The sequence below is a fragment of the Podarcis pityusensis genome, assembly GCF_964106645.2.
Source record: "Podarcis pityusensis genome assembly, chromosome: 13".
NCBI classification, from domain to species: Eukaryota; Metazoa; Chordata; class Lepidosauria; order Squamata; family Lacertidae; genus Podarcis; species Podarcis pityusensis.
The window spans coordinates 10,309,803-10,327,439 of record NC_138038.1 but is presented as its reverse complement, the minus strand read 5'-3'; the positions used below and the strand labels follow the sequence as shown (position 1 = coordinate 10,327,439).

Genomic DNA, 17,637 nt, shown 5'->3' with positions numbered 1-17,637 from the left:
CATCATTCCTTAAAAACTTCCCTAAACAGGGCTGCCTTCAGATGTCTTCTGAAAGTCAAATAGTTGTTTATTTCCTTGACATCTGATGGGAGGGCATTCCACAGGGAGGGCACCACTACGAGAAAGCCCTCTGCCTGGTTCCCTGTAACCTCACTTCTCACAGTGAGGGAACCAGAAGACCCTCGGAGGAGGACCTCAGTGTCCAGGCTGAGCGATGGGGTTGGAGACGCTCTTTCAAGTATACTGGGCCAAGTATGAAGCTTTCTCATGATAACTATAGGTATGCCCCCAAATAACTATCCTTCACAGAGGACTGTAACATTTTTGCTTACTAAATATTTGAGAAGCTAAGATGTGCCATAAGTTAATTTCATTCTGTCCTAAAGAGAAATTTCACAGAGAGCCAAGTTGTTTCTGCACATATTGGAAACACATGTGGTACAAGAAGGAAGACCCCACAACTGTCAAAAATGGCAGGGAAAATAAAAAATACAGAAAACAAAAATAAGAAAGATGACAGACTGAATTTATTAACAACAGATACAATTCTGCATAAATACATTCTTCCTTTTGCACTGAAATGTAGTCAAAACAAAAACACACAGCATTAAATAGATATACCCGGGAACCAAGGACAGAATTTTCTTAAGTGCATCAACACATAAATCAACAAGTAAAAACAGAAGAGCTCCTACATTAAACGGAGGAGTTTCAGCAGGACAATTTAGCATACACACGTCACAAGCCAACTTACTTGCAAAAAATACACAGGCTTCACCTAACACAAAAGAGTGCTGTTTGCCACTGAACCTCCTTTGCACACTCTGAGGATGTTGTCAGATTTGGCTTTGAAGACACTGCAGTTTGCCTTAATCTTCAGATCTCACAAATGCAGGATGTCTACAAGACGCCAGGTAAGAGTTACAGATGTTGCAAATCTGGGTCTAGGAATTGTTCACAAACCATGCGCACCCAGCCTTTTTGAAGACTATCAGGACAGTGCCCTGAGTCCAAAGGGGTGAGCCACAAGCTGAAGAGTTACTCCTGGTCTCAATATCTCCAGATGCATCTTCCACCACTGTTCTGCTCCACTGAAGAACAGCACATGAGGATTCTACCTAGCCTTACTACTGCCACAGATCAGACATGGCAACCCAAAGGTTCAAGGTCATGCAATTCTAATTTGCTAAAGAACAGCTGAGGGTTGGCCATCCAAAAACAAATTAGAGGTGACTTTGTGTGCCAGTAAAGAACACATAACTGATGGCTTGCTCCTTCAAGGTGGGAGTTGTGGCAACTGCTATTTGAACAGGTAAGCTCAACACCTTTCCCACTAGAGATAAAAATAGGTACATCCACCCACTCTCCAAGGTGCTTGATCCCAGACCAAACCATCTCTCCATGATCAAGGCATTGTCTTTCTTCACTTCTCTTCCCCGACTTCCCTTGAAATCGCCTCTCATACCACCTGAATACTTAGTAGGGGAAAGTTGTAAAGAGTTCACCTGTCCATCACAATACCTTGCCAGTGAGCCAGTTGTAAATACTGGGTGCATGTTGCCGACAAATAAGCACATGAGGGATCCATTTCCAACACACAATAATCTGACTGGGAGGAAAAACTCCCTGCAAGTGACTGGTCCCTTGCAGCATGAGGGTCAAATAGCTTAAGGCCATCAAACACAGGGAAGGACCCTGCTCAGATTTGGTAATTCAGCCAGTGCATTTTATATATGATATGATAATATGAAACTATAGGTCTGGAATGGTGTGCCTGGCACATACACCTCCTTGGGAAAGAAAGGAGTCTTCTGTGATGTAGCCAAAATATTGTCTATACTGTTGTGGATTAGCCCTGACTCCATGGGACTCAGGATATAAATAGCTTCCTATTGGCCCTGTAGAAATTCCCTCTGGTAGGAGAGATGCCCTCCTGCCAAGCCTACCGACTGGTTCCACTACAGCCTATCCTTAATAGCTAAGAACTGTGCACACGGACATTTTCTGCACAGCACCAAGGAGGCTACCGCAATAAAGACCCTGCAAATTAACAGGAGCTCCATGCGGTCTGGTGCATGCAATGGAGGCAGCCAGTAGCAACTCAGCAACACAAGACCATCACCAACTAGCAGCAATTCCCCCCCCCCCTTGTGAACGCACAGAAGTGGCCTGCTGGACTGTGCCAGAAGTGTTTCCTCAAAGTGGGTGAGGCTGGACTCCAGACTCCTCAGCCACTCAAAAGGCATCCTTGATGTTCTTCAGCTGCCGCACTGCCAGGTCCACGGGGAGGCTGAATCGAAGGTTACTAAGGCGGCTAAGGAGATTGAGGGCTCCCTCAAAGCCTGTCTGGGCCATGTAACTCCAGGGCTGGTAGTGGGCTTGGATCAGGGCCCCTGACTTGCAGATTAGGTTGAGCCAGGAGACCAGGCGCTGCTCGTTGAGGGCCAGGCACACCAGCGCCTTCAGCTCCGAGTCTGCACTACGCTTGAATGGGTCATGCTCCGACAGGACAGTGTGGATGGCCGACAGCAGGCTCTGCTTCGGGGTGGCAGGCACTCCCCCCATCACCGGGAGGGCAAAAGACTCGGAAAGTTTGCGTGCTGGCGATTCCACAAAGGCACGGCCGTTCTTAGAGTTGTAATACTTCACAAAGAGCTCCCATGGGTGCATGGCCTGAGGAGAGGAGCTCAGTACCGGCAGCAAGCAGGCAATAGGGGCTAGAACCAAGCTCATGCCTGGCGATGGGGTGTAGAGACCGTGGGCCAGCAAGTCCCGCACAGCTATTGTCAGCTCCTTACGCACAGCCAGCGTCAGCTCATCCCGCCCGCCCAAAGAGGCATCCTGGAAGCCCGAGCAGCTGATGACATGTTCAGGCTCTGTCAGCTGGTACTTCTGAGCCAGCTGCCTCACATGGGCCACAGCCACCTCTAACTTCTTCACCAAGGGCGAATAGTCCCTGTCAGACTGGTCCTTCTGCCATAGATGGTGTGGTATTTGTCCAGTTGTACAGCCAAACTGGCTCACCGCGAAGATCTGCAGCACCGCGAGCATCCGGCGCATGAGATGTAATCCCGTCTCTCGCATCCTCTGTGCATCTTCAGGATTCACTACAAAATCAGAGAGAGGAAAGGAAACATTCCTTAGAGGAGCAGACGGACTGAAGTGGTTTCTGCTCCGTTAAAGCAAACACTTGTTGTGGTTTTGACTGGCACAAAGCTCACTCCACCTGTCCATCTCCTGCTATGGGTAGCACAGCTGCAGGTGTGGGCCCCACACTCCATTAAACCCTGCCAAGCTGTGTGGGAGGGGGAAGAGTTTGTACTGCAGGTCTAAATATCCTTGGGTCATCTTATGGGAGACCGGTTTCACTCAGATTATCTGGGACAGGGACAAAGTGGCAACAAAAAGTGAGTGTTGCAGTGATGGAGTAGGCCCCACTTTGGCCTCATCTTAGGTTGGTAATTGGTGAGAAGAGTAAGAGAATGGCTGGCATTGGTACAGACACCAGGGGGTGGTCCATATTAGTGAAGGAAGCTACTCTATGGGGCTGGCAGGGAGAAAAGAATTAAAAGGTGGCAGAGACCCAATTCGCTACTCAAAGTGTCTTTGCAACACACACATATCTCCCCATAGTTTTAGAGGTGCCAAGCAATAAACATTTTATGTTGCGGTGCTTCTATAAGCTTTAATCTGTATTTTATAGTGTTAATGGGGATGTACTCTTTGTAATATTGTGAACTGCTCAGGAATAAATTATTGATAAATGATGGCATATAACTTAAATAAAACAATGAAACAAAATGAAATTTAAAAGCCATCTCTTGACCATGCGCAGTGTCATACAAGACCCTGAAGGCTCTCCAGGTACCCACCTCGGTGTCTTCCATGAGGCTGCCGCGTGTTCGGTTTGCAGTTGCCACTTCCAGCTTTTCCACCTGAACAGTCACAATGCCCCTTCTCTGCATTACCTGGGCTGCTGACTTCTTCTGTAAAGCCAGAAAAGTATATTTTACTAAGTATTGTAAAACCTAGAACAACCTTGATTCATATCCATGTACAATATGCTCTAAACCCCAGCTCTATCCCAGCAATGACTCTTCCTCCTCAGCTTCATTTTCATTTGAAGACAAATATTTCCAAGGTACAGACATACTTTGTTTCTGTGCTACCCTCTCACACCAAACCAAATCCAGATTCAGAGAAGCCATTCTTTAGACAACAGGCACCCTGAAAAGAGGTACTATAATAATGGCTATATGAACAACTAGTCCAGGAGTGCCCTTGTTAAAGAAAAGAGTGGGGGGAACAAAAATGTGGCAATTTAATGATTCACAAATTCACTATGACATACGCTCTTACAGATTAGAGTCCACTCCATCAGGGATGTGAAAGTGTTTTTAGAGATGCATGAAGCATTATCTTCACTTAGCAAGTATATATACATATGGGATGTAGAGAAAAAGTGCAAGCAATGAAACCAGAGAAAATAAAAGAAATGCAGACTGAGGATTGTGTTAAATCTTAAATATACAAAAAATAATTAGTAACTATTCACTATGGATAATGCCACCAAGTTCCTAGCACTGAAAAGCTAACTCACACCTCTAGTGGAATAAAACCCATTACAGTATTGTGATTGAATATCACAGGTTATATAATTTAATCTTTGGATGGTTGCAATTCAAGCCCAATGACTTGATGCTGTGGTTTACCCTGTTAGGTCCTGTAACACCTCACAGCTAAAATCACTCCAGTATATCAGGATTGATCTAAAGCCAATTCTTATGTAATAGGCCAGTCTTTGCTTACAAACAGCCCCATAACCGAAAATATCTATTCGCCAGGGACAAGCTGCATAAAAAGACACAAACACAGGGATCGGACCCTGCAACAAACTCAGATGTCAATCTTTTCAAACAACACTATTACAGGATCTAACTGTCAACTTGGGATAATGTATTCAGTGAACATGATCTAGGAAGGCTTAAGCCATAATGAATGCATTAAAAGGTGCTGCTAAGAAGAAGAAGAGTTTGGATTTGATATCCCGCCTTTCACTCCCTTTAAGGAGTCTCAAAGCGGCTAACATTCTCCTTTCCCTTCCTCCCCCACAACAAACACTCTGTGAGGTGAATGGGGCTGAGAGACTTCAAAGAAGTGTGACTGGCCCAAGGTCACCCAGCAGCTGCATGTGGAGGAGCGGAGACGCGAACCCGGTTCCCCAGATTACGTGACTACCGCTCTTAACCACTACACCATACTGGCTCTCACTGCTAGACTCATTTTTGTGGCACTTAGAGCAACAAGACCTGTTACTGAATATCCTCCTATGGCTTGCTCCTTCCTTTTACTCAAATCCCAATTACAAGACATAAGATGTCTTAACTTGTCAAAGTGAATTAACGCTAATGTGAATTTAGCATCATGGTCTGCCACAAACTACCCCATGCCTTTACTCTCAAGTTATCTGCACACATTTCGTATGTACCTTAGACCCCTGAATACCCAAGGTCAAGTGCCCCCATGTACTGCCCAAATTATGCAAGATATGTGCCTACTGACCTTGAATGAAATTGATAAACATCTCGAGGTCTCGGATCTGGGTTTTCAGCTGCTCTACCAGCTGCTCCTTCACACGTGCCGGATTGACAATTTGTGCCACAGCAGCATCCACCTGCTGACGCAACTCCTCTGGGGACAGTGAGGCAATGTCTTCACTCAAGTTCATGTCCAGCTTCTTTATCAGCTCCTCAATAATCACCTGTAAAACCACACAGGAAGGAAGTTGAGAGGTATTTCCCCCTCCCTCTCTGAAGATCACTCCAAAGAGCAAAACACCAGCTGGTTCAGCTAAAAGAGTCCCTCCACAGGGAAGCTAGGCCTCACCCGTTGTCTCTCCACAACCATGGACTGTGGAAGTGCATCATAGCTTCCCTCCTGGTAGGCAAAAGTTTCCAAGTCATCCAGTTGGGCCTTGAGTTGCAGTATGAGTTCCCGCTGCTTCTCCTTCCGTGCCTCTAGCTGTTCCTGCTTCTCGTGCTCACTCTGAAACAAGGAGATAATATCTTACCTTGCACCCCTTTGGAAAAGAGAGCAAGGCCTCAAAGAGAAATGTCATTTTCACCCCACAGACAGCAAGTATCCAGTTGCTGCAGAAAAAAACATGTGGAACAGTTTTGTGTGTGTTTTTGTCATGGTTTAAGCTGTTTTTATAAACATATATTCTTTTACTGTAAGCTACACTGGGACCTTATGGACAGGAAAGAAATCAAATAAATGAACATTACATATACTGTACTCACTCACACACAAATTTTGAAACATTCCTCAGAACCACGTGTCTCAAAACAGCCACATCGTATCCTGCTTATCAGTTTAAAAATACAAGCCTCTCTTGTACAGCAGGCTCTAATCGCTGAAGTAAGGGTGTGCAAAGGTATGCATGACAGATATGGAGGTATCGCTCAGGTGCGCAATCTCACTCAGCTTGTGTATGCTTTGTAACCCTAAGGGATAAAAGGACAGTCACAGTGGTAGGGTTTGAATGGCAGGTTAAACTATGGTTAAAAATAAAACTACTGCTTAATGTGAGCAAGCACCATACTAGCGCATAATGCAAAAAACCCCAAACCCAAATTTTCTCATCCTCCATGCCTGCTGTTACCACACTGGGAAGGAAACAAAGCAAAGGCTTGCTTTGCATTAAGTGCAGCACTCAGAGTTTCTCTGAAAACAAACCACAAGTGGAAGCCACTCAGATCATGTAAGATACCGCACCTCAAAATACAAGGTAAGTCCGGCTGATATTACTTTGACATTCTGGGGTAAGTTTACATCTCACATAGGCTAATTCAACTCATGTGGACCCCAGAAGTCTCACTAGCCAAAAGGATGTTTACTTCTGGATAAATGTGCATGGGATAACAATCTACAACCAGCCAATTGGGTGTATTCAAATATTGTTTCCATGCAATCAAGGTTGATAGCAACGTTTTGAACCTGGAGCTGGACACGGGTGCTATTTAACACTGGGCAAAAAGAGCGTGTCCTGGTAATTCACAAGAACACCATCTGATCAAAGCACTTAAAAAGACTGATTACATGCCACAATATCACCCTTATCAACGGCATCCAGGGGTACAAAGGTACTCTGAGACCCCACCATCTTCTCCCTTTCTAATTATCATACATGATTCTAAAAAGATCTGCTCCGTTTAAAAGATTGAGTCCTTTATTAAATGCAGGTATAAAGCCACCCAAAAATTGTGTATTTAAAAATAGCTTCTCCGCATTTACTTCATCCCCAGCCCTCTCACCTGGCCTTCACTATTCTGCTTGACAGTTTCAAAAGCTAGGAGCATTTTGTGTAGCAGTTTTAAGTGGTCAAATCTGCTTCACATGCATTATTATTATATACTTATTTATACCCCATATTTTTCGTTGACAGGAAGTCTTACAGGGGGAAAAAGAATGATCACCAAAAGCATTAGGGTGAAACAATCATTTTTTAAAAAATAAATCAAGCATACAACTGCATACACACCTATTTTTAGGCGTCAAGTGAAAACGTTTCTCATCAACCAAGCACTTGGCTAATTCACGTTCTATTGCCTTTTAAAATGGGTGGGGGGATATTATGTGTTTGCTTTGCTTCTGCGCGAGTGTATTTTGCATTTTGTATTTTTATGTTGCGAACAGCCCTGTGATCTTTGGATAGGAACCAGCTCTTAGGAGCCGAAGGGCCCGACAAAGTATTTGAGGGGGTTGGGCCCCCTCAAAAAAGTTGATCAGCATTGCCATTCAAATGGTGTGTGTGTGCCATGTCATGTGATCAATTATGCGGGGTGGGACTTACCTGCACGCGCCCCCCCCAATATTTTATTCAAGTTGGCACCCCTGCGGATGAAGGGCCACATACAAATTCAGTACATAAATAATGTAATGTAATATGGCTTAGGACCGCAATACCTCAAGGATTGCCTCTTTCCAAATGAACCTACCCGGACCCTGAGATCATCTGAGGCCCTTCTTTGTGTGCCTCCTCCTGGAGAGGTCCAGAAGGCGGCAACATGAGAACAGGACCTTCTCTGCAGTGGCTCCCTGTTTGTGGAATGCTCTCCACAAAGGGAAGTTCGCCTAGCATGTTCATTATACATCTTTAGGCACCAGGCAAAAATGTTCCTTTTTAACCAGGCCTTTGGTTGATCTGTTTGACATCCTATGCTCTTTTAAAATGTGGCTCTTTGGGGGGGGGTGTTGTAACAGTGGTACCTTTGTTCTCAAACTTAATCCATTCTGGAAGTCCGTTCCAAAACCAAGGCACGCTTTCCCATAGAAAGTAATGCAAAATGGATAAATCCATTCCAGACTTTTAAAACCCTAACCCTAACCCCTAAAACAGCAATTTAACTAGACCATTGATCCATAAAATGAAAGCAATAAACAATGTACTGCAGTCAAACAATCAGTCGATCAGCATAGCTGTCAATGTTTTCCTTTTTTTAAGGGAAATTCCCTTATTCTGAATAGGATTTCTCGCAAGAAAAGGGAAAAGTTGACAGCTATGTCAATCAGTAGCTGAACTGGGTTCCATAGTGTCACAAAAAAAAGAGCCGCAAAAAACAGACAGACCTCAGCTTAACACTCAAAACGGAAGTGTGGCACTCAAAACTGAGCAAGTTCGGCTTCCGATAAAAGTTCGTAACCTGGAACACTTACTTCCGGGTTTGCAGTGTTTGGGTTCCATGTTGTTTGAGTACCAAGGTGTTTGAGAACCAAGGTACCACTGTATATACAGTATATTGTGGTTTTTATGTTGCTATTTTCTATAAAACGCCCCGAGACCTCCTGGTGTAGGGCAGTCTATAAATTCAATAAATAATACTACTAATAACACTGGTCAACAACAAATTTGTTGTCTGCGTTTTTTCAGTTGATTTAGGACAAACCTGATGCGCTGAATTCAAAAATCACATTGGTTTTGCTCAATCAGGTCAAGTTTTTGAGCTATGGACACATGTCATTTTTTTACATTTTTGTTCACATGTACGCTTGTGTGGAGCATTTTAGAAGAAGTTGGTGGGGGTAAAATGCCATGTCGAATAATTGTTTTGATTGGAAATGATTATTTTAATGACAAGAAGTATTCAGGTCCGATAGTTCTGGGTGATTATGTCGAAAAGGGATCAGTTTGAAGACATAAAACCTCGAAATCTTCTATAAATTGGTGTGGCAAAGGATAAAGTTGGGGGATCAAAACTAAGTTAATGGGGCAGCTGCCCCACGAAGTATCCTGATCTTCAATCAGCACGTCGTCCTGTAGCTCATTGTGATGAAATTCCAGTGCCTATCTTTGGAGAACTTCCTGACATTAGTGACGAAGATGCTTCCAGTGTTGAAGGACATGAAGAAGAAGAAGTGGTTCTTGAAGATGATGCTCCACATCCATTTTCCCAAAAGGAGTTGAATGATCTAGTTCGCGACCTCAGCTTGTCAAAGGACTCTTCCGAACTGTTGGCATCTAGATTGAAGGAAAAAAACCTCCTCTCTGACAGTGCTCACATCAGCTTCTTCCGCAAGAGGCATCAAGAGTACCTCCATTTTTTCTCGGAAGAGAAGGACTTGGTGTACTGTGCAGATATTGCGCAGCTTCTGCTCAAGCTTGGAGTGCCACAGTACGAACCCAAAGATTGGAGACTGTTCATTGACAGCAGCAAGCGATCACTGAAATGTGTTCTGCTACACAACGGCAACCAGTTTGCCTCTATACCCCTGGCTCACTCGAGTACACTGAAGGAGAACTATGAAGCGGTGAAGTATGTGCTGGAGAAAATTGGTTATCATCAGCATAAGTGGTTTATTTGTGTTGACCTGAAGATGATGAACTTTTTCTTGGGACAACAGTCTGGCTTCACCAAGTACCCATGTTTTCTGTGCATGTGGGATAGTAGGGACCGTGCTCAGCATTACACGAAGGACTGGCCTGTGCGGGAGGAATTGGTGCCTTGCAAAGAAAGGAACGTCATCAACGACCCTCTGGTGGACAGAGACAGAATACTCTTCCCACCGCTGCAAATCAAGCTCGGCTTAATCAAGCAGTTCACCAAGGCTCTGGACAAGGATGGTGACTGCTTCACTTACTTGTGCCAGGCTTTTCCAGGATTGACCATGGAGAAGTTGAAAGCTGGCATCTTTCAGATCCATCAGCTCATCAGGGATCCAGAGTTGGGAAACTCAATGAACAAAGTGGAACTGGAAGCGTGGAAGGCATTTGTTCTGGTAGTGAAGAACTTTCTTGGCAACAATAAGGTCAGAAACTACGCAGAACTTGTCAACAACATGCTGACTGCTTTCAGAAACCTGGGCTGCAACATGAGCGTCAAGATGCACTACCTATTTTCACATATGGACCGGTTTCCTGAGAACCTGGGTTCAATGAGTGACGAGCAGGGGGAGAGATTCCATCAGGACATGAAAGAGATGGAGACCAGGTATCAGGGTCGCTGGGACGCAGTCATGATGGCTGACTACTGTTGGACTCCGAAGAGAGACCTCCCTGCTGCTGAGCATTCCAGGAGTTCCAAGAAACAGAAGTTCAAGCCCTGAAGTTTGAAAAATGGTGAAGCAACATGCAATTTATGTGTACTTACCTTTATCAATGCCCACCATTCAGTTTACAGTAAACCTGACCTGATGGAGAGAAACGGATGCCATTTCCTGATTCAGCAGTGCAAAAATACCCTAAATCAGTTGTAGAAATCTAGACAACATTCAAAAAGTAAAAAATTGTTGCCCAGTGTAATATATAAGACCTATCTGCAAACGAGCGAACGATTATAATAATAATAATAATAATAATAATAATAATAATAATAATAAAATAGCTATGGTGCTTGAGAACAGGTCTGGCGTTGTCCCCCGCGCCGCGCATTGTGGACGAAAGAGAAGGGGCTTCGGGGCCGCCCGCCTCAAGGGTCAAGCCTTGCCGGTCCGCAGCTCAGCCTGGCCACCGGCACCTGAGCCACGTAGGCGCAAGCGAGAAGGAAGGAAGGAAGCGGCTCCTGCTCACCTTGGCGTCGCCGCCGACCCCGTCCGCCGCCGCGAAGCCGAAGCCCGGGCAGCCTCGGAAGGCGAACTCCTCGAGCTCGCGGAGGAGGCGCTGCTGCTGGCCCGGGCCGGCGCGGGCTACCTGCCGGAGCCGGAACTGGACCTGGGCGAAGTGCGAGGCCAGCGCCAAGAGCGCCGAGTGGAGGCGCCGCCGCTCCGCCCTCAGCGACCGCGGAGACCCCGGCTCGGCCTCCGCCGCCGCGTCCTCTTCCCCCTCCGCGGGCTCCTCCTCCCCGGCCTGGGCCTCGGCCACCGCTCCCACCGGCGCCCAGCGCTCGCCGGGCCCCGCCGCCGTCGCCTCCATCCCAGCAGCGAGAGGCCGCCGCCGCCGCCGCCAACGGTCAAAAACGGGGACAAAGCCACACCGGAAGCTCCTGTCAGGAGCAGCCGTGCCGGCAAGGGTCGCGCGTCACTTCCGGCACGACGGCGGCGGCGCGACGTCGCGTATGCTAATTAAGCAGGCTGCCCCCGCCCCCTCCAGGCAGCCAATAGTTGCAGAGCTATGGAACGTTCTACTCCCGCGGCTCCGCCTCCAGCCCGGAATATTAGGTAGCAGGCGCTTTCTCGAAATGCTCCGCTTGCAGTTATGCTGGACGCTGGGAACTTTCCGGAATTGGTTGCACTTGGGAATCAAATTCCTGTGTTGAACGGGTTGGACTAGATGACTCTCCAGATCCCTTCCTAGCATAGCTGTCAACTTTTCCCTTTTCTTGCGAGGAATCCTATTCGGAATAAGGGAATTTCCCTTAAAAAAAAGGGAAACGTTGACAGCTATTCTTCCTAGTCTACCCTTCTGCAATGCTATGATTTACTGCGAGTGAGCTGCTGCAGGCAGCGCGCGGAAGGAATCGGCTCCGGGTTGCATGCGGAAAATCCTTGCTGGGCTCCTGCCATTTGCAATGCAAGCCGTTTAAAGGTGTGAAGTTAACGCTCTTGCCCTCAGTAAGCAGTGAACGAAAATCTCGAGACAACCCGGAAGCTGGGCGATGTCGTGTTATGCATAACCTTTTTAATAAATCCATGGGGTGGGTGTGGAAGGGGAAGGGGCGTGGCTATGCCACTAGAAAATCTAATTTGAGATTTTGACAATGCAGAAAAGAAAAGCATCGAATGGAAGCATTTAATGCGCTTGCTCCAAAGAACCCGACATCCCTCTAACGCGCGGCAGAATAGGGAAGGGGTGGGGGATATGTGCCCATATTGCAACACACTTGAACAAATCACATGTTAAGATCCAAGCGTCCGGTGGGTCGTCTGAACACAACCGTCCGGACCTTAAAGTCCCTTGCTAGACTGTACCACTTCACAATTATCATCCCTTGTCCAAATCCCTAGGAGGTCGAGCTAGAAGGAAAACACATGATAAGATCAATATAGGAGAATCTGAAAAGCAACAGCCAGATCGACGGTAAATTAACAGGCAAAAAATACGTGTAACTTAAAAGAGAAGGAGTTAAAGCAGGTTTACTCGGAAGTAAAGCCACGGTGCTCGGTGAGCCTTAACCCCCTGGCGAGTGTGTTTAGGACAACGGTCTGTATTTAGCTAATTGAGGTCCAATAATCAATTAGATCAATGGTTAGACTTAACGTACTTCCCACAAAGCAAGCAGACTTTTAAAACCTAATAAAATCTCTTTTTTGCAAATGTGGTAGTAACGTTCAAAGTGGCTAACCAGCGAAATCGGGTTTCTTCCAGAGTTTTATCTGATTACCTTTTGCAGAGACTTTCCTGGGAATGCGCACCGGGAAAGTTCTGGTTTCCAGTCCCATGGGGGAACAGTGATGGACAGCAGCAGCTGGGCAGGGGGCGGCTCGGGGTTTGGCTCCGCCTGGCCGGAGGGGCACTCAAAATAAGGCTGCCCGGCTGGACGCTGCGGGGATTGAGACGCAATCAGGAAGAGAGCCATGGCAAGGTGGGTGTCCCTCTACAACTGCTAACGATCATTTGATTCCTGGGATTCCCTGGAAATAGAACAAGAATATCCCTTCCTGGCCAGAGGTCCTCACCGCCCCGCCCCCCCTTAGAAAGAAGCCATGCTCTGGGTAAGGCTCAGAGCTCAACAACTCATCGGTTTAATGTTGTGACTGCATGTGAACAGCCACAAATAGCTCTCCTAAAATCCGTTTGAAGGATGGTGGCTTCCAGATTGGTCTAGAAATCCAGCAACATGCACAGTCCTTAAAGGTAAAGGGGCCCCTGACCATTAGGTCCAGTCGCGGCTGATTCTGGGGTTGCGGCGCTCATCTCGCTTTACTGGCCGAGGGAGCCGGCGTACAACTGGGTCATGTGGCCAGCATGACTAAGCTGCTTCTGGCGAACCAGAGCAGCGCACGGAAACACCGTTTACCTTCCCGCCGGAGCGGTACCTATTTATCTACTTGCACTTTGACTTGCTTTCAAACTGCTAGGTGGGCAGGAGCTGGGACCGAACAACGGGAGCTCACTCCGTTGCAGGGATTCAGGGATTTGAACTGCCGACCTTCTGACCGGCAAGTCCTAGGCTCTGTGGTTTAACCCACAGCGCCACCTGCATCCCATCAAGCACAGTCCTTACTTCCCCTTAAATCTGGGGAATCCCTGCTCAACGCAGGAAATCTCTCAGAAATAGCTAATGGTAAAGAACCCCTGGATGTTTAAGTCCAGCCAAAGACGACTATGGGGTCTCAGAAATACAGCTGATCTTAGAAAGGTCACCCAATGAAAGAGATGTACGGTGCCCCCATTGGAGTGCAGTCTTTAGGCAAAGCGAGGGTGCCTGTGCTTAGGGCCAGCCCAATCCTTAGGCAAAGGAGGTGACCATCCCAAGCAGCAGGTACTGGGGGGCAGTGATAGCTCCGCCGCTGCTCCCAGGCTGTTGCTTATAAGGCTCGGAGCCATTCCTTTACTCTCTCCTGGGAGGTCAGAGGGAGCTATGCAACTACATTCCTATGCTGGACCCTCTAAACTAGCCTGCTGGCCTCAAGTTGCAGCAGACGATGCTATCTCATCCCGTGTGAAGAGAGTCAACTGGCAGACCTGCCAGATTCTGCACATGGGTCAGGGAAAGGGAAGGGTCAAAGCTCAGCAGTGAAGCACCAGGTTCATCACCTTCAGGGACTGTCTGAAACCCTTGAGAGCGGATGCCAGTCAGTTTAGATGATGCTGCACTAAATGGACCAATGGCCGGACTCAGCAGAAGGCAGCTTTCTCCTGTGTCCCTTCCCACAGGCAGCAAAATGTCTTGGGCTAGCGCTGCACAAACACCCACGCAGGGCCACTTTTGGTTTTCCCCCCAAATGCTTTTTATTGAGATTTAAGAATACCAACACCAACCAACAAAAACATCAAATCTTATTACATATTACATATATCCTACTTTATGCTGCATAGAGCCACTGACTTCCGTCCTTCCCTTCCGCAAGTTTTCTTATTCCAATCTATAATTCACAGTTTCATTGGTTAAAAATTACACCATGACATAAGATTTAATTCAATCCTGCCAACGTTTTCATATTTCTACAGTTCTCACTTATATAAACGATAAATTTACTCCATTCTTTTTGGTACTTCGTCTCCTCCTGATTGCGAATTCTGTGTGTCAATTTTGCCATTTCAGCGTATTCAACCAGCTTTATCTGCCATTCCCTTACAGTCAGAATCTCCTGTAACTTCCACTTTTGGGCTATCAAAACTCTAGCTGCTGTTGTTGGCATACAGGTATAATCTTTGGTCTGTCTTCTTAGTATCTTCTCCCACCAAACCTAGCAAAAATTCTTCCGGCTTTTTTGGAAAAGTATATTTAAACATATTTTTTAACTCATTATAGATCGATTCCCAAAACTCTTTTATTTTGTTGCATGACCACCACATGTGGTAAAAATCGCCATCCTTTTCCTTGCATTTCCAGCAAGTTTTGCTACTTGTCCTATACATTTTTGCCAGTTTGGTGGGAGTGAGATACCAACAATAGACCATTTTCAAAACATTCTCTTTTAAAGCAGAGCATGCAGTGAATAGCAGGGCCACTTTTGATTGGAAAGCCAGATGGAAAAGGAAACAAGGCCCTGGGGACGTCTAATCAATTGTGCACAAGAGGAAAATTCGCCCAGCGTAGGTTTGTGTTGCTTCTACCCAACTATTAAAAGTTTGGGAGCGTGAGAATGTTCTTTCATATGTGGTGGCCTTGTAAAAGGGTAAAAGAGTATTGGGATATGATTCATAATGAATTGAAAAAAAATGTTCAAAAGTACTTTCCCCCCCAAAACTAGTGTCCTTTCTGTTGGGGATAATCCAGACTGAAATTCCCAGGTGTCAAAAAAGGTTATTTATGTATGCTACCACTGCGGTCCGTGTTTTGTTAGCCCCCAAATGGAAAATGAGCGAGGTCCCAACCAAAGAAGAATGGCAACTTAAGCTGACGGAATACGTACAACTCGCAGACTTAACATCTACAATAAGAGAATGAGAAGAATATACATTTAAAGAAGACTGGAAAACATTTATTGAATATATGGGAAATAATTGTGTACAGCTGAAAACGCTGGCGGCATGAAGATAAATTCAACAGTGCAAATAAGTTTTGATGGCTGGAATAACGGAATACTGAATGGTATAGTTTCTGTAAAATAGTCAGGGATTTATGATATGTAAAATGAACCATGGAAAGAGAGAGAAGAAGGGAAGTCATTGATATCTTGAGGATTTAAAATGAGTATTTTTAATTGTAAAACAGAAAACTTTATAAAAATTATATACCAAAAAAAGAAGTTTGGGAGCCTGTCTTCTTTTGCATCTGGCTACTCAAAATGTTGCTCTGTCTCCAAAACCACGTATGTGAGATCGCACTGCTTTAAAGTGGGTTCACTAATAATCACAGAGTTATGGTTTGCCATGCCAAGGTCCTAAGTGCAGACAAGCAAGCCCTCCACACACAAACCTGCAGTGAAAGAGGGAAGATGGATGCATGCCGTTCTAATTATGGGTAAGAAGCCACAACCATTTAAAGTGTCAACCCTGTTTAAAATTTGTAGCACTGCTAATGGGTCCTCACTGTAGGCTGAGATCACTCCTGCCCCCTTCATTCCACTGGCAATGGCACTTGCATCTTCGCCATCCTAATATCTTCTGCATGTTTCCTAAGGCAACCAGCCAAGACTCTGTGGTATGACCGCCCACGATGGATATTCCTGGAGTTCTGTGTGGAGGACAGCACAGACGTGAAAGTAGATCTTGACGATTACAAAGTTGTGTTCAGGTAAGGGCTTGTCTTAATGGCATAGCTGCTGTGTCCTGCTGTTTTGTTACTTTGCCGCTGGTTGTTGTTATTTTAATTTTATATAACTCACCCTGGACCATTTGGTGAAGAGTGGGGGTATATGTATAAATATATAAAGTGGGTTTTCTCGGTCGTGGCGTCTGCCCTGTGGAACGTCCTCCCATCAGGTGTCAAACAGATAAACAACTTGTTATGTACTGAAGTTCTCACCCTGGGCCAGCAGGGGGATACTGTAGATAGTTCAGGTCCACATATGCAAATAAGGGATCGAAAGTGACATTCAGTGATTGGATAGTTACAGAAAGTTGTTACAATTACGTTGTTCTGGAGCTCTATATAAGCAGGATGGCTGAACCCTTCAGTTCAGTTCAGTTCTGGCCTGTGAATAAACAAGATCTGTTTGAAGAATCGCTGTGTCGTCTGATATGTTCACCCACAACTTAACACAGCTATTTGACTTTTAGAAGACATCAGGGAAGTTTAGGGGTTCATGTTTAATTGTGTTTTTGTTGGGAACTTCCCATAGTTGCTGGGGCAACCCGTCAGATGGGTGGCATACAAATAATAAAATTATTATTATTCTCATTATTCTCATTATTATAGTGTAGCACTGAAGGGTCAATTAAGCAATCCATGTTTGCCTTGATATGTAAGAATCTTTTTGCTAGCCTCTGTTTCTCCACATGTAAAATAACCTGCTAAGCCCTGGAAAATGCATAGAACTAAAGTCGTACCTTGGATCACAAATGCCTTGCCAGTCAAACATTTTGGCTGCCAAACACCGCAAACCCGGAAGTGAGTGTTCCGATTTGCGAACGTTCTTTGGAACCTGAACGTCTGACGTGGCTTCCGCAGCTTCCTGCAGCCAATCGGAAGCTGTGCCTTGGTTTCGGAATGTTTTGGAAGTTGAACGGACTGAAACGGATTCTGTTTGACTTTCGAGGTACCACTGTGCAGTGTACGTTGCTTGTTGATCGTAAATGACTCCTCTGTGTTGCTTGCTAACTTTCACAGTTGTCTACTTCTATATTGGAATTTGGTTAGGATTTGTTTACTGATCTGGGGTGGTTCCACGGGTTTTTTAAAAAGAAAATAATATGTTGGTACTCTGGAAGTTGTTACATTAAGTGCCACACTTTTAACATCAGGGTGTATGTGCCGGTACTGTGTACCATTGAGTATACCCAGAAAAAAGCACTAGGTGGATCTGCAATCCTGAACTACCAGATACAGTGGTACTTTGGGTTACATACGCTTCAGGTTACATACACTTCAG

The 17,637-nt window shown here is 45.7% G+C and overlaps 2 protein-coding genes across 4 annotated transcripts in view; one reads left to right on the top strand and one right to left on the bottom strand.

Annotated features, from left to right (window-relative positions):
- Positions 1-505: 505 nt before the first annotated feature.
- RUNDC1 (RUN domain containing 1) lies at positions 506-13,017 on the bottom strand. Of its 2 annotated transcripts, none has more exons than XM_080976789.1 (5): positions 12,819-13,017; positions 5,887-6,045; positions 5,563-5,761; positions 3,873-3,986; positions 506-3,107 (listed from the first exon to the last, which is right to left on the bottom strand). In XM_080976789.1, exons 1-5 carry the CDS (start codon positions 13,011-13,013, stop codon positions 2,236-2,238), a joined length of 1,539 nt encoding a protein of 512 aa, XP_080832915.1. In that variant the 5' UTR covers positions 13,014-13,017; the 3' UTR covers positions 506-2,235. The 2 variants fall into 2 exon arrangements, with proteins under 2 accessions (XP_080832915.1, XP_080832914.1); XM_080976788.1 differs by lacking the exon at positions 12,819-13,017 and adding an exon at positions 11,069-11,492.
- A 3,009-nt stretch (positions 13,018-16,026) lies between these two features.
- The window catches only part of LOC308460473 (putative protein PTGES3L), a 33,985-nt gene continuing 32,374 nt past the window's right edge, over positions 16,027-17,637 (top strand). For both annotated transcript variants that reach the window (XM_080976922.1, XM_080976921.1), the window contains exons 1-2: positions 16,027-16,067; positions 16,227-16,340. In XM_080976922.1, the coding sequence (XP_080833048.1) occupies positions 16,042-16,067; positions 16,227-16,340 (140 nt within the window). In that variant the 5' untranslated portion in view covers positions 16,027-16,041. The remainder of the gene's footprint in view (positions 16,068-16,226; positions 16,341-17,637) is intronic.